Consider the following 17,851-nt stretch of genomic DNA (forward strand, 5'->3'; position numbering starts at 1 on the left):
CCTAATACAAAAGGTGGGGGGGGGGCAGGGGGGAGAAGAACAACTGGAAATAAATCTATGATATTAAAATTCAAAGCGTCTTCATACACATATTACCAAAATCCTTGTTTTCAAGCCGAAATTAATGTTGCCATTTTCCGGGATAATCGTTAATGAAATGTAGATTTGATTCAAAAACGCCTGTGGATATAATACGATAATGAAGACTTAATACGTTGCTAGAAGGGTCTCGAAAATTTGATAGACCAAAGCTAAGATGGGAGGAATGTATGCGTCAGTACATGGGAATCATAGGAATTTAGAACTTAAATAGTACGGCACTGAACAGGAAAGACTAACAGAAATTTCTGAGGAAGGCTGTCAAAATAATAATAATAATAATAATAATAATAATAATAATAATAATAATAATAATAATAATAATAATAATAATAATAATAATAATAATGCCCGCCTCTGTGGTGTAGTAGTTAGTGAGATTACCTGCCACACGCCCCCCCCCCCCAAGCCATGAAATTTGAAAAGTGGTACGAGGGCTGCCAATGGGATCCACTCAGGCTCGGGAGGCCAACTGAGCAGAGGAGGATTCGATTCCCACCTCATCCATCCTCGAAAGTGGTTTTCCGTGGTTTCCCACTTCTCCTCCAGGCAAATGCCGCGATGGTAGCTAATTTAAGGCCACGATCGCTTCCTTCCCTCTTCCTTGTCTGCCCTTTCCGATCTTCCCATGCCCCCACAAGGCCCCTGTTCAGCATAGCAGGTGAGGCCGCTTGGGCGAGGTACTGGCCCTGCTCCCCAGTTGTATCTCCCAGGCCCAAAAGTCTCAAGCTCCAGGACACTACTCTTGAGGCAGTAGAGGTGGGATCCCTCGCTGAGTCGTAGTGAAAAAACAACCCTGGAGGGTAAACGGATTAAGACAAACAGAAAGAACGAACAATAATAATAATAATAATAATAATAATAATAATAATAATAATATAGATATTATTATTCCCGAGGTGGTGCAGCTCTTTTCAGGCACACCCCGAATGGAGGTGAGCTGCATGTACCATTCCAACCACATACAAGCCCTCCTGCCATTGTTAAATTTCTGGCAGTACCGGGAATCGAACCCGGGCCCCCGAGGATGGCAGCTAATAACACTAACCGTTACGCTACTGAGGCGGACAATATACATATTTATAAAACAGTGTGTGTGGTATCTGAGTGACACCGTCACAGGCATCTCGCCATGGTGAATGTGGTTCTAACTTCGATCAGTGCATAAAGTCGCGTCTCTTCCGTGTAAAAATTGGGAGTTTCGTGGCTACGATCGCGATATCGAGTCACGTGAAACTGCAAGCTAGCTTAGAAAATATATTATCATATTACACACACAATAAAACTTCATTAGCATCAACGTGCCTAAAAAATATTAATTCAAGAATGATGGGAAAGAATGTTTCAGAACATCAATAAGTTTAACTTAACAAAATATTTACAGAATTTTACAGGATTGTAATCAGAGAATATAGTAATGGTATTAATAAATAAAATTATATAATAACTAAACAAAAACAGTAAATATTGGAAAACACAAGACAGGAGAATGTAAATTTTACATCACCACACCACGCAAACATTTTTTTTTTTTTTTTTTTTTTTTTACTTTAGGAACAGTCTATCTCTTGATATAGCTGCACAGTAACATTGATATAACTATTGGTACAGTAAGTTATAGCGTCAGTATGAAAATAAATCATGTTTATATCACAGGTGGAAACATACAAGACGAGTTTCAATAACAGCCATTGCCTGTGAGTCCAGTTATTAAAAATATATACTCTACAGTCAACAGCCACTCGTCATGTACGGTATATCTTGAAATGCTGGGAAAGGGAAAGGTCTTTGGAACAATTACAGCACAGAAAATTTCTGGAGGTGGAAGACAATTTAAAAACCCGCGACAATAAAAGTATTTATGTTTAAGGTGTCGAGAGTAAGTGAGTCGTAATTCCTGTAATTCAAAATGCATATAACTTCAACCTTCATATTTGAGGCACCCGTTTAGGAATCATTCCACAAAAGGCAATGCAGATTGGGATAAAACATTATTGACTCAGCCCATGTTGGTTTTCAGTACACACTTAAGTGTGGTTTGAGAGGGCAGCTGGTATGATATTGGTGTACATTACTTTTCCTATGCCGTCTGAACCATTCACCTCGGCTATCCAAGAATAACTCTTGAGGTTTCCAGGGAAAGGTAAAGCCAGAAAGAAGAGCGGTGCCTTTTGGACTGAGGAAAGAAGAGATTGGAAAATATCGGAAAGGAAAGGAGAAAGGAAGGGAAGAAGCAAAGGAGATGAACGTAGTCATAGTGGCACACACGAACGAAAACGGGATGCATATAACAGCAAATTCAACTGAACATTTGTAGAACCTACAGAGGACATAAAATATTATACACAACAACCCTTCAAAGTAAGCCTCTTAGGCAGTGATACGCTTCCGTCATCGTTCCTAGCACTCTTTGAAAAGGTCCTGCAGTTCATTCTTGCTCACTTTCCAAGTATTGGTCTTCATCTCATCGGCTAACGGGAACCTCCGTACCTTGAGCACGGTTTTGGCTTTCGGAAACAGGTAGGAATCCCGTGGAGCATGATCTGAAGAATACGGAGTATGAGGAAGGACAACAGTGTTATAGAGCGACCATTGTGCTGGGGTGTTGGCATGATGAAAATTAAAATACTGTCGTTGTCACAAATGAGCTTTTTACGTCGCAATGCATGATAAAGACACCGAAGAATAGTAACATACGTCTGCTTAGTGACAGTTCAATTCCAGGAATGAATTCAAAATGTACCAACCCCTGCATTCGGAGAACAGTGAGAGTATTTTTTTCTTTCCTTGGTCCATAGGCTATACTCCAAGCAGGCAAGGAGGAAAAGTTGAGAACATAGCAATGTTCGGTTACTTTTTAACTCTTCTAGTATAATATGCAATGCCATATCTTGTTTCCGTACAATCTGAAGTTATACCAGGAATGTTCATTAAGTGTTATAGATACAAAATTAGGGCTTTCCAACTGACGGCCTACAAGTACCCCCAATTAACCTCTCCGCTCTCTCTTCAGAACTTGCCACACTGATTTTACGGGGAAATGTCTCAGCCAGTAATATTGGCTCTTTTCGGAACGTACTAGCAAACATTCCCAAAACAGTGATCGACCTCCTCGGAAGACATGACACTACCTCACTGTCATCTACTTGAGGATGTGCCACGCAGAATGCACGGAGCGAGGACTTTGCATAACGGATAGCCAGTGGTCCCGGGCTCGTTTCACGCCCACCAGCTGACCCAAAGCCACCTTCCCCAGACAGCGGTCCCTATTCTTGGAAGACGCTGCTCGGGAACATAGAAGCACCAAGAACACAGCACTCTCCAGTTGAGTCGCGGTCAGGTCGAATGTGAGTGTCTCGTTGAACTCTGGAGCATCACTTCCTGGGCGAACTGCTGTCTTCTTTCGCTTTACTGAACGTCCAGTGCTACCGTGTAGATGTATCACTCGAACAAATGGATCTGAAACAGATAGGACAAGTTGTACATTAAAAAATGCTCAAAAGTAAAAAATATCTCTTGACCGAATGGTACAACTGGACCTCTCCCTAGGAGTGCGGGTATGGGATCGACATTTGAGAGTGATTAAAGGTGTGGAACTCATCTTGCAGTTATGACACCGTCAAAGAATCCTTTGAAATTAATACCGGCATTACCACCTTGTGTTACGATTCCTAGTAGGATTTTAATTTCTATAAATAGTGATGGCCTTAAAGGTCTTCTAATGTTATTCTAGTTCGTCTTTACATGTCAAAATATATCAGAGTGTACTTGGAATGCATGATATAGCCTCAGTACTGAGAATAAAGGTATACTCTAGCCCAGGGCCTCTCAGGGTGCATGCGCGTGGTGCATGCACTGTGCACGGTGCAAAAGACGACTTGGCTTGGTTGACCAGAGTGCAGACCCCCCACTCCTCTATTTGGAGCAATAGCGCTTACTCTCTCTTTCCTCACGCCTGTCTCGCTCGCTCCGCCTGTCTCCCTCTGCCCCACTTGCGCCGTAGCGCTCCAAATCCGGGCTGACTTGAGCCGAGCTTAGCCGAGTAGCCCAGAGACGAAGCGTTGATCCGAGCCATGCCGAGCGGCAGCGATGCACAGTGCACGGAGCTCTTGCGCCTCTATCTGCACGCGTGAGATTTTGGGCGTTTGAGAGGCCCTGCTCTAGCCCATCAGCCTCTCTCCGGAAACCGTAAAAATTATTATTATTATTATTATTATTATTATTATTATTATTATTATTATTATTATTATTATTATTATTATTATTATTATTAACTGAGCCATTTCATTTGTATTATTTGCTTCAGCGTAAATATCCGTTATGTACACTAAAAATAGCCGCAAAGCAAAGTTTGAGACTATAGTCCCTATTAGACAAAAAAAAAAAGCCTCCGTGGCTCAGGCGGCAGCGCGCAGGCCTCTCACCGCTGGGTTCCATGGTTCAAATCCCGGTCACTCCATGTGAGATTTGTGCTGGACAAAGCATAGGCAGGACAGGTTTATCTGCGGGTACTTCGGTTTTCCCTGTCATCTTTCATTCCAGCAACACACTCCAATATCATTTCATTTCATCTATCATTCATTAATCATTGCCCTAGAGGAGTATGACAGGCTTCGGCAGCCGGCACAATTCCTATCCTCGCCGCTAGATGGGGCTTCATTCATTCATTCATTCATTCCATTCCCGACCCGGTCGAATGACTGGAAACTGGCTGTGGATTTTCATTGGACGAAAAGTGAGGTAGATGCTCTTCTCACTGTGCCAGAAATTATAACAATCAGTCTACCAAACTAAGTGAAATGTTTACGATTCCACAAGCGACAATTGGACACCGTTAATTGCAGGGACTGGCTGAACACGAGTGAAGGAAAGGGAAGATTATCGAAAATTATGAAAATATTATGTACAATGTCTTGTCTTGAGGGCTTTCAGCCACGCTTCAGAAATGTTCACCCTGAAAAAAATACGGAAATATTGCATTTCAGGGCATTTGGTTGCTGCGATCTGCTTTTGAGAATACCTTGGACTGATGGAATTTAGAACGACGTAGTGCGCAAAAGAATGAATGGATGAATGAACGAATGAGACACACGCGGTGTTTTAATTCTAGAGAACACGAAATTAATTTGTTAAACACTTCTATTACCTTGTTAAATGATGTTTTAACACTAGCGAAACAGGAATGCAAACTAAATACAAGAAAATGAATTAAAGTGTTGCCTAGGGAAAGAAGACATGAATTTTCTCCTCTAACCATAAGATTAAAGTGGAAATGTGGTCGTTAAGTGCGACCGGCAACTTACTGAACTCAGTGGCTGACTCCGCCACTGACAGGAACTTGAGGCGTGCGGCTCGTATCACACTGACTGTCAGTCTCTGGGCAGTGGGAAGGTAGCTGAGGCCGAGTAGCAACTCTCCCATTTCCTGCGGATAAACAGTCACCTATTATTACATTATGTTTCCACGTACTAGTACTCTCCAAGAATTATGAAAGTATTCTCTTGGCCGATATATGAGAAAAATAAACTTACAATGGAAACTCACAACATATCCTTAACTGTCATCTATTTGGCTCACGCTCAGCCATATGAAGATGGTGCAGATCCAAGAATACACGCGTCGAAACAAGTTAGGTATTACCTCCGGAACTCTCATAAATAGTTTAACTGAACGGTTCATTCAATAGAGTAATTCCTTAAGTTTCTTGTAAATGTTACAGTCCCGAAAGGAAAAACAAGGTTAAAGGACAGCGAGCGTATTATTTGAAGGCGTACCGCCCGAAGAAAGGATTATTATCTCGCTGTGTACATTGTATGGACGATAGGGCATCACAAGGGAAACAAAAGTCGATGTCATTTTACGATAAAAAGGGCTATCAACAGGAGAAATTGTCAGACGTGGAAGAGTGAATCGAAGTGACGTGGTCTGAAAATGAAATCATTACATGGATACAAGAGCTTCCGTTGTGAGAATCGCCCGCAGATTGTAACTGCAGCCAGTGACCGCTACCTGAGACTTCCAGCTTGGACAAACACCGATTTCACTGCGACAATGTTAAATAATAATTTCTTGACAAACTCTTTTCTTGCAGAAAACACGTAAATCGCAACTGCCACAGTATGGCTAACTCTACTGTTTCGGGTATTTTTAATAATTATTTGACAGTTAGTCTTCTAAGGTTTAATTTACGGATTTGGCTATATTTTCTTACTCCCCTAAGCCTTTCTATTTTTTAAAAATCATGAAATGTTCCTTGTTTCGCTGTGTTCTCAGATGGACTTGGCAATATGGGAGTGAAAGCTGGTAGACTCAGAGTATTCTATTCACAAGATGGAAGTAAGAGACATGAAAGCTCTGAGAATGATCCCAGGTAGAAATAGGTGATAACAATGGCAGTAGGACACTCACAATGAGGAGATAAAACCCTAGTTACGAATGAACTCGATGGATGGAACTACTCGTATAGATCGATGTCGGCAATGTGTGACTTGAGACGAATATTTCCCTAGCAGAAGAATCGGCTCGGCTATGGAAACAAAGGGATACAAAGACAACGGTGATTAGTCTCAGTTTTAATGATTCAGTGGCAAGAAATATGGAAGTAAACTGCGCTCGATACAAACAGAGCTTTGTGGAAGCGCATAGTTCATACGTTGATTGTAGCAGATGGTTGAAAAGCATAAGAGTCTATAATGAAGACGTATGTATGTATGTATGTATGTATGTATGTATGTATGTATGTATGTATGTATGTATGTATGTATGTATGTATGTATGTATGTATGTATGTATGTATCATATCCTAAATTATCAGCAAAGGAACCTGCGGTTTTATGTGGGATGAGAACCACTAGAATTGACTTCCATTTCGAAATATCTCACTTCATTGACCGGGATTGAAACTATGGCCATCTTGGCGAAAAACTATTAACTAAGTCCACTAAACAGTGTTTCGATTAAATCTAATATATTAGAAGTGCCTTACCCTGTTGGATGGCTGTAGGGAGTAAGTGAGATGAGACTCCAGTCCACGCGTCAAACCCTTCACATCTTTCAGAGCCACATCCAAATGGCACAACTCCGTCGGGTTACCGAAACGGTCTTGGTCGAAGGCAGCAACTCGCAGACACCAGTCCTAGAACACACAAAACTGATACATTCTTTGGGTGACAGTTAAAAAGTTCACGAGTTATTTGAGGTGGACATCTTAGATGAATAACCCTGCATAATTTGTGAATAACTGTAGATAGGATGTACATCTACCTTGGTACCTCGTAATTGTTGTCGATAGGATAGCTTCTTGTGATGCAGGTCAAGCCTGAACTGTTGTCTGCGACGATTCCCCTTCAGTGATACTATGTGTTTTTAAGTGTCTGATAATCCCACAAATATTTATATTGACGCATTTTACTTCTTTTGTATAAACAACGCAGCGTGCTGTGCTATGCGACATATCTTCAAAATAATCTTCATCCACGACTTACGTTGCGTTTTTGACATCGTCTTAAAGTTGTCGCGTACAATTAGACGTTGCAACGTCTTATACCTAAGTACCTAATTACGACGCAAATACTCTATAACATGGCAAAGAAATATTTCCTTCGTCACTAGCATGTCGGTAAACACAAGCAGTGGTCATATGATACTGAATGTGGGGTTTGATAACAATGTACACCTCAGTCTACCTGTCGAAAGAATTGCCAGGCATTTTAGATTACACGTTCCGCTCATGCGTAATGGTGGTTGCATATGCAGCAAGACACTCGAGTTCGAATCATACACGCCTCTATTATCCATGTAGGTGTACCTACAGTAGCCATCAGTTTCTGTACTTATCCTACGCATTCGTGTACTTACCTCTGCACAGAATACCTGAATGCCTATTCTTTATAATTATGTGATATTGCGTCAAAATAGACCTCGGTATAAATGAAAGAAACGATTGCCTAGTCGGTTGTTGACACGTATTTAAGGAATGGAGAAGGCCCGTGGTTAGCTATTCGCATACTCGGCACACAACATTCAGCTCCGGCTACCTGTAGGCCTACGACACGCTGCTCGCCACACATTGCGGGTACAACGCTCTCGAGAACTCTCGAAATTACTCACGAGAAACAGTGCCTGCACTAGTCTCGAGAAATCCCGTGACCCCGTCTCAAACTGCCCATCACTAGTTCACAGATATATTTTGATATATTTTGATATTTAGAAAATACGTGATACAGGGATATGTTTTGAACACAATTCACTGTTCGAAGTCACCGCCTGTGGACGTACGCAAAACCTCTCTGTGACTTTTTTATCAATGGAATTACACAGCGTATCTACCGGAAGATCTACCACTATATAAACAAGTGAATACTTCAGACTTGTTATTTTGCAGGACATTACCTAAAGGAACCGGCTACAATGTGTAGTCCATAGAGCTATATCAGGACTAGCACATTCATTTTGAGCCACTGCTGGAATTTTCCGAGTCTTATGAGTTTGTACCGAATCTTACTGTTATTGAGATCTTTGGTCAATGTCTTCGTGTGCACACTGGTTGGTGTCCAAAACTTAACTAGCATCATAGAGTCTGTGAGACCGCCATTTATACTGTATTCCCCCTTTCTTATTTCTACATTAACCGGGCGAGTTGGCCGTGCGGTTAGAGACGCGCGGCTGTGAGCTTGCATCCGGGAGATAGTGGGTTAGAATACCACTGTCGGCAGCCCTGAAGATGGTTTTCGGTGGTTTCCTATTTTCACACCAGGCAAATGCTGAGCCTGTACCTTAATTACGGCCATGGCCGTTTCCACCCAACTCCTAGGCCTTTCCTATCTCATCGTCGCCATGAGACCTATTTGTGTCGGTGCGACGTATAGCCACTAGCAAAAAAAATTATACACTGCTCGCCTGGCGTCAGCCTGCTGTTACGTATCTTCCACTTGGAGTGCTAGCTCTGAGCGGGCAGAATCGCGTTGCCTAATTCCTCGGCTTTTCCTAGATTTTGAATTTGTAGTTAATTTTAGTTTGTACTGCATGTCGTGCAAAAGTTGACAAGCGGTCTCACAGACGTATGATACTGTAACTGCAATCTCTTCGTCTGTTCCTTTTACTGCTTAGTCGTTTATATCTCTATTGGCCCAGTGATGCCTTATTTATTTATTTATTTTGGTAAATGAACGCACAAGCAAGCTGCAGTAATGAACATAGCAAGACTGTAAAGAAATCACTAATAATAATATTTTCGTATGGCTATTTCTAGCCGAGAACATCGGATGTGCAGGTGACTGCGTGTTATTGTGGTGGAGGATAGTGGTATGTGTGGTGTGTGAGTTTCAGGGATGTTGGGGACAGCACAAACACCCATCTCCTAAGCCATTGGAATTAACCAATGAAGGTTAAAATCCCCGACCCGGCCGGGAATCGAACCCGGGACCCTCTGAACCGAAGGCCAGTACGCTGACTATTCAGCCAACGAGTCGGACAAGAAATCGCTTGCTCTTGCCAATGAGGGTATTTGGACCACTAATCTAAGTTTTCTTCACCATGTTCAGTAAAAGTAGGTTTTATATTAATTTTAGATTAACAAATAAATGAAAAATTATGTTTGGTAACCTTATTTCACTGTTCTAGTAGGAAAAACATATCGTCGTTGCCGGGACAAAACCTCCTATGTGAAATATTTTAGTTTAGAACTTTAGCCGGTAAGGTTCTGTTATCTAAGGTACAATATTGTGTGTCAGTTGTCAAGGCATTCTCGCTCTTCATAATGTATGTGCTGCGGGTCAGTATATCTCCAAAAAACTAACACATAGGAGGTTTCGTCCCGGCAACGACGATATAAAACATGGCTTTCTCTCGATTTTGAGTTCATAGGTTTTTTGTTTTTAGTTACAATGGGGTATTTCTTGCAATATTACGTTTAATTATGCTTGTAAACGTTTACATAGTACAATAAGTTTCTTAAAGCAAATCAAGCAAAGACCTTTCTACTGACGCATTTTACTTCTTTTATGTAAACAACACAGTGGGCTGTGCTATGTGGCATATCTTCAACTTAAAGTTATCGGTACTCAAAGAAATACCGGTCTGACAGACTCTACGATACCAGTTAGGTCAGAAGAAACAATGTTACCACTTAGGGCCCATAGGAGCCAACTCAGCAAATTTCTGTCAACTCCGAATATACCCCCCATCATTTTGAGATTTGTAAGCCTCTTCGACGGAAAAATATTCTTATTGACAAACACAATTCTTCTGTGCCAATTTCCTGCACAACACTCCAGTGTCCAGTATTCGTTTTGCATTTACCGATCTCTAGAGCTTCAATACTGCTGTGAGAAGCTTAAGTTTACGTCATTTGTAAGATTATACTAATAGGTCTTGTATTTATATCAGAGATAAATAATGTTCTTGGTTTTAACGTCCCAGTAACAACTTTTACGGTTTTCGGAGACGTCGAGGTACCAGAATTTAGCCCCGCAGGAGTTTTCTTACGTGCCAGTAAATCTACAGACACGGGGCTAACGTATTTGAGCACCTTCACATATTACCGGACTGAGTCAGGATGGAACCTGCCAAGTTGGGGTCAGAAGGCCAGAGCCTCAACCGTATAAGCCACTCAGCCCGGGAAATATGAGACACATTGCCATTTTGGATAGTTTCAATTCCTGGCCCATAGCTAATCGATTTGATATGAAATTCCTACCAGTACTGCCTTAACCTCCTCCTGCCCCTAGCGTAATCAAGCGTACGAGACCAGCACACGTTTCCCATCCACAGCGTACTGAAGCGTAGTAGCTCTTTCAACAGCATTAACATAGTTTACGGACGAACAAGTGAAGTTAACCTTAATTCCAGCTGCATCTCTGAGAGGCCATAGCTGTTAGTTTCCTTTTTATAGGAATGACGTAGGGTAATGAAATACGAATTACAGAATGCCGTGTAAATTGTAGCTGGGATAAATAAACAGCATGACGTCTAATTCGCATGGAATTAGTTTGTGTTGTTCGGATATTTAACGAAAAGTGAATGACAACTGAGCATGCATTGGATTAAGTGTACTCAGTGACGTGGGAAGTGAAAATGATCGTAATGACAATACAGGATACAACAACGCTATTCCTAACTTACAAACATGTGTTCACTTTGCATGTTGGGCTAAATTCAATAACTGCCTTACATCGAGCCTGAGGTTTTCATTGTAGTGATAGTTACTCATCATTATCTTCCAGTGAGTAGTACAGAATTAGGACATTTCTGCCTTATATTTGACGATATTATTTTAGAACCGCTTAAGCTCGTGTATGTGTTTAACAATAGCATTTGCAAATAGGAGTAGAAATCTCCAACTATACACAACAGTTCATAAACCAGGTTATTTCCTGGGGGAAGGAGGGCAAAGATGGACAGTCATAGAGCTGACAGTTCCACAGTGCCGATAGTGAAGGCCGTTACTCCTCTATGCTATGCGAGGATGATTGATTTGGTGGACAACAGAAAACCACTTCAGATAGTGGAGGAAATAAGGATAGTGTCGTGTATTTCAATTGTCAGTCAGTGCCGCTTCTCCAGTGAGCTTAGCCGTTCTTGCTCCACGTTCTTGAGGTAGAGCTGCTGTTGGGGAGTTCCCGCACGACAACGTAGCGACCAACCTAGTCATCTGATACGGAATACAGAACTCCTATTTGCCGATGTTCTTAAACCATACACGAGAACTATTCGTGTCATGGAGGTTTGTGGATCCACAGGAAGAAGAGAGACCGGGCGAGTTGGCCGTGCGCGTAGAGGCGCGCGGCTGTGAGCTTGCATCCGGGAGATAGTAGGTTCGAATCCCACTATCGGCAGCCCTGAAAATGGTTTTCCGTGGTTTCCCATTTTCACACCAGGCAAATGCTGGGGCTGTACCTTACTTAAGGCCACGGCCGCTTCCTTCCAACTCCTAGGCCTTTCCTATCCCATCGTCGCCATAAGACCTATCTGTGTCGGTGCGACGTAAAGCCCATAGCAAAACAAAAAAGGAAGAAGAGACACTTACCCTTATCTCCGATCGTCGCGCGTCTATGACGAAGGCCTGCTGGAAGTGTGGGTTGTAGGAGTGCCTCAACGCACGTGTTCTTAGCTGGTGAAGGGGAGTCCCCGCACGACGGTGCAGCGGCCAAGTAGTCCGTATTACTTCCAGCAGGACGAACGGCTCCAGACTTCCCACGTAGTCCTTGGGCGGAAGGCGAAGAATGCTCTGCAACAGAGAGTGTGGAGTGATCAACCATGGTCCATCAGCAGTCAGGTAGGGTGTGGTGAACGAACAGCTTAGTACCTTGTGAAATGCTCGGTATATATCAATATACAAGCTCAGTCCTCTGCTCATATTGTCTAGGCGACAGACACAGACTGAGTGAACACACTGTACTCTAGGACCAGTTCTCTTATGTACTGTAAGTAAGAATAGATTGAAGTGTTTAACACAGAGGAAAATACAGATGCACTTTCACTGATGAGTATTCCCAGCTTTGGAGAGCTAGGACACTGCTTATGTAATTCATACACAACGAAGAAGTACATCATTTTTCCACACACCAATTTCCATCGGGCTGATGATCTGGATTGTGTAGGCTTTAAACTGAAGTGATATTATAATTGTTGTAGGTACTACAATATCAAACCAGTACAGCATCACTTACATGCTGAACAAATCATGGTATTTAACACAAATATGGGCATGAGACATGCAAATGAAATCTATAAAAACCTACACTAGTGTTCATCAGCGAACACAGAATTAATCGAATAACTGTTCAAGAACAACACGAACACGTCTTACATAGTAACTAGTTCCCTCACAGTCATGTACGTCTGTATCCTTCCAGGGGCACTGTATAATCTAATAACCAACCCATCAAGTGGTGTTGGTCCTATTTGTTCTGTTCTTTTGAAGGGATTCTGTGTAGGGCTTTCATATTGCACAGTCTACCTTGTTCCGGCCTAGCTATGGCTAGACCACCTAGTTACTCGCTACCACTTTAGGACAGATAGCAGCACCCTTCAGTGTGTATTTATTTTGAAGGCCCTCAGCCGGAAGTGGTGTGGATGGAAGGAGATGAGAGACTGTTATGCTTGGGTGCCTCGTGCGAGAGGAGACGGGAACATGTGACTGACTGTTATCGAGGGCATCTGTCCATCAATACTCAGTATTATGTATTATAATGTGTTATATAAGTGTCGTAAATGTAATAAATGTTTTTTTTTGCTAGGGGCTTTACGTCGCACCGACACAGATAGGTCTTACGGCGACGATGGGATAGGAAAGGCCTAGGAGTTGGAAGGAAGCGGCCGTGGCCTTAATTAAGGTACAGCCCCAGCATTTGCCTGGTGTGAAAATGGGAAACCACGGAAAACCATCTTCAGGGCTGCCGATAGTGGGATTCGAACCTACTATCTCCCGGATGCAAGCTCACAGCCGCGCGCCTCTACGCGCACGGCCAACTCGCCCGGTGTAATAAATGTTGTTATTTAATCAAGTGAGTGAATTACGTTCAAAACAACCTAGATGTCCCAGAACATCTTGTTTTAACAGAACCCTGACACTTTTTATTATGATTTACCCTGTCTAGCTGAATGATATAATCATTGAGAAGAAAGACGTTCTCCACGCCAAAGGAATTAACCAATAAGATTGAAATTCACGACCCGGCCGGAAATCGAATCCCGGATGCCTTGAACCAAAGGCCAGCATAATAACCAGCAAGCCAGGGAGCCAGACTTCCCTTTTAGTCACCTCTTACGACAGACATGGATTACCGTTGACTTATTCTACTGCCGCCAACATAGGAGGAGAGCTGCTTTGTTAAGAAGTCAATTAAGAGATCTAATACTTTGCAACAGGTATATATAGAGATTTATTACGGTTTCTCTTTTACACTTTCCAACTCGTTAGCTGAATGGTCAGCGTACTGGCCTTGGGTTCAGAGGGTCCCGGGCTCGATTCCCACCTGTGTCGGGGTTTTTAACCTTCATTGGTTAATTCCAATGATCCGGCGGCTGGGCGTTTGTGCTGTCCCCAGCACCCCTGCAACTCACACACCACACATAACACTATCCTCCACCACAATAACACGCAGTTACCTACACATGGGAGATGCCGCCCACCCTCATCTGAGGGTCTGCTTTACAAGGGCTGCACTCAGCTAGAAATAGCCACATGAAATTAGTATATTATCTTTTACACTCTAAAACCCTGCTCGAATCCGAACAAAAAGTCTCAGGGCACTCTATCCCAACACTAGGCCTTAATAACTAAACAGTCCTTACACAAGCATATCAGTGTTCAAGCTCGTAACATTTCAACAAGGAAGACATGGCTCACCTTGATCCCGATGACAAGCTTGCCCGAGCCGTTTTCTTCGGCCGCCAGGTACTGCAGGCTCATGGAAAGTATCGGTGGACCGCTCTTATTAGGCTTACCATCCACTACTGAGTCACCACTGTCCACCGTGCACACGCTCTGTTGACAAAGAAGGTAAATAAATAAATAATAACAACAGGAGACGAGGACCAGCCGGTATAATTTGTAGCTTGCCAACACTTCATCAATATGAAAATAAAAAATAACACTGAAAGACATCTTATTTATTTATTTATTTATTTATTTATCTATTGGCTGATTATATAGTCTAAGGAATATATTTTTAGTTGATTGACTCGAGATCGATTCTTGCCTCAGCCAGAATTTAAACCTAAGGCGATTCTCCGCAACAATTTGTGTACTTTTTGCCTTCTGTGCCGCATTTTCCACATCCTGGGAAGGTAGCGGATGTGGTCTGCGTGGGCCCAGTTTGACAGTTAGATGATGTTCCTGGCGCTTACAGAATACAGAATACAGAATAAAAGCACAAATTCCCCAAGACGGAGGAATTAATCGGATATAGTTAAATGATACGGGCCGACCAGGCATCAAACCGAACTGAACTGAGCTCCGCTAAGCTGACGTTTCAACCTAACATAATAATGCCATTTTGACCTACCGGGCGAGATGACCGTGCGGCTAGAGGCGCGCGGCTGTGAGCTTGCATCCGGGATATAGTGGATTCCAATCCCACTGTCGGCAGCCCCGAAGATGGTTTGCCGTGGTTTCCCATTTTCACATCAGGAAAATGCTGGGGCTGACCTTATTCAAGGCCACGGCCGATTCTTTCCAACTCCTAGGCCTTTCCTCTCCCATCATCGCCATAAGAGCTATCTGTGTCTGTGTGACGTAAAGCCACTAGCAAAAAAAAAAAAAAAAAAAAAAAAAAAAAAAAAAAAAAAAAAAAAAAAAAGAAAAGAAAAAAGACCTTAAAATGGGTCTTGTCAAATCCTATGTGTTATGTGCTATACATATTCCATCGTATAATAGGGGTTCATTGTAGTAGAAAAATGACTACTGATGAACATGAATCGGGTACAATTTATTGTAGGCCTATATCAGGATTATGAAATGAGATTTGTAAAGAATAATTTTGATAAGACAAAATATTTCAGCTCTGGTTCTTCATAAAAGGAGTGCCGAGTTGAGTGGCTCAGTAGGTTGAGCGCTGGTTTTCTAAGCTCATGATGACAAGTTCAAACCCGGTTCGATCCGGCGGTATTTGAAAGTGCTGAAATATGCCAGTCTAAGTCGGCAGATGTACTGGCACGTAAAAGAACTACGTACCAGAACTTCCGGCACCTCGGCATCCCCGAATACCATGAAGGTACTGTAGCTATCAGGCCATATAGCCGATAAAACATGATGATGATTATTATTATTATTATTAATAATATTAACAATATATAATTAATAATAATATTATTATTAATAATAATAATTGTACCGGGTGGTACACCTCCGTGCCGCTAATTCAAACTTTGCGCCAGTTGAAACTCCCCTACTGGAGGAAGTCTGAACTTTATCTACTGCGTAATTTTCTAGTTTCTCAGAAGATGTCACTACTTGTAAAATTTGAAGTTTCTGAACTGGGTCGTTTTCGATGTATTTTTGTTTTGCCTGTAGTAAGAAGTGTGGACATTCTCTTCCAGACGGCACTACTGAAGAAATACAATTATGCACCCTAGTGCGAAGTGAAAGAACTATGTTTTTGAAGAAATTTTGTGTTTATAAGTTTGTTCTTTGTTAAATTTCTTTCAGTCATTGTTTAAGTTGGCAGTATTAACCCTTTCTTTCCCCTTGTTTTGAATTTAGCCAATCCCAAATTTCTTTAATTAATTTATGACCAATCAGGTGTATCTTCTTCAACATGGATATGTTGCTTAACCCTAACCAATAAAATTCTTGTGGGAGGGTGTTCTCATTCCTGAAACGCCTCGAACTTTCCGCGAGAGTATATAAACTGCTGATTTTCGGGTCTCCGCGCCACTTCAGTAACATCTTTCAGTGTGTAAAGTACATAGCAGGGGGCGGGAAGCGCCTCTTTCTTCGGGCAGCAGTTCAACCACAAGGTAATGGCCGTTTAATAACTTCTTTTTTGCTAGCTCAGCAGTTTAACTCTCGGGGCAGGTCCGAAGCTTTTCCACCATATAACTTTTCCCCTAAAATGTAAAGACACTTAGTATCTATTCTATCTTTTAAACTAAAAATTGGGATAGAGAGTGCTTAACCCTCTCGAGCTCCCACTCATATTGCTTTGAGGTGAACTTATTTTTCTCAACCGTTTCTTCCAGTCTAGCGTAATGTAAATTGTCTTCTCGTATAAGTCACCTCTTTAGAATGGGATTAGCCCTTGCATTAACGGCCTAGCGCCAAGTAGGTTTTAAACAAAATGTATTAGGAGTGCAGCTTCGCCTCCTTTCAGTTGGTATTTTAGAGGCCATGTAATTTTCCTGTTTCTTTACTTAACAGGCCTCAGTAGGTTGGGTAATTTTACCCCTGTTTTCATGTCCTTGGAGGACGACTTGAATGTGGAGTTTGGTGTGGCCTTTGATAGGCTTAAATTTTGAGAGCGAGCTGCTCTTTCTTGAAAATTGAATTGTTGTATGCCTCGAGGAGGCTTTACCGGGTAAAGAGGAGCAAGTGCTCCTAGGCATGATTGGGGTCTTCTGCCCCTTTGTTGAATTCGGTATATCGCTAGGTTGGGCTTATAGCTCAAGAATTGTGTGTCTGGCTCTCGGAGCCCAAATCCTGTAATCACTGTAGTTGTACATTTTTGAATTGTGTTTCGGCTACTGAGTACCTGTTCTCTTTGTTATTTCTTAATCTTGAAAAGAAAATATAACCTTGTTAAATTTTATTTTAACTTTAATTTCGTATTTTGGGACCTATTCACCCCCGCACCTTCTTTCACCTCTGCTGTTCCACAGATACCTCGGAACAATAATAATAATAATAATAACAATGTTTCGAGAACCTCCGTGGCTCAGTTGGCAGCGCGCCGGCCTCTCAACGCTGGGATCCGTGGTTCAAATCCCGGTCACTCCATGTGAGATTTGTGCTGGACAAAGCGGAAGCAGGACAGGTTTTTCTTCGGGCACTCCGGTTTTCCCTGTCATATTTCATTCCAGCAACACTCTCGAATATCATTTCATTTCATCTGTCATTCATTAATCATTGCCCCAGAGGAGTGCGACAGGCTTCGGCAGCCGGCACAATTCCTATCCTCGCCGCTAGATGGGGCTTCATTCATTCCATTCCTGGTCGAATGACTGGAAACAGGCTGTGGATTTTCATTATCAACGGTTCATGGTGTGCGTTACTGTAGTCACGTCCTAGTTCGTGAACCATGGGCAACGGCTG

The 17,851-nt window shown here is 42.2% G+C and overlaps 1 protein-coding gene across 2 annotated transcripts in view; it reads right to left on the reverse strand.

The window, feature by feature from the left end:
* Positions 1–1,441: 1,441 nt before the first annotated feature.
* Positions 1,442–17,851, reverse strand: part of LOC136866603 (synaptotagmin-5) — a 147,959-nt gene continuing 131,549 nt past the window's right edge. For both annotated transcript variants that reach the window (XM_067143729.2, XM_067143721.2), the window contains exons 6-10: positions 14,450–14,587; positions 12,125–12,325; positions 7,085–7,234; positions 5,403–5,523; positions 1,442–3,558 (exon numbers count right to left, since the gene is read on the reverse strand). In XM_067143729.2, the coding sequence (XP_066999830.2) occupies positions 3,242–3,558; positions 5,403–5,523; positions 7,085–7,234; positions 12,125–12,325; positions 14,450–14,587 (927 nt within the window). In that variant the 3' untranslated portion in view covers positions 1,442–3,241. The remainder of the gene's footprint in view (positions 3,559–5,402; positions 5,524–7,084; positions 7,235–12,124; positions 12,326–14,449; positions 14,588–17,851) is intronic.

The sequence above is a fragment of the Anabrus simplex genome, chromosome 1 (assembly GCF_040414725.1).
Source record: "Anabrus simplex isolate iqAnaSimp1 chromosome 1, ASM4041472v1, whole genome shotgun sequence".
Taxonomy (NCBI): Eukaryota; Metazoa; Arthropoda; class Insecta; order Orthoptera; family Tettigoniidae; genus Anabrus; species Anabrus simplex.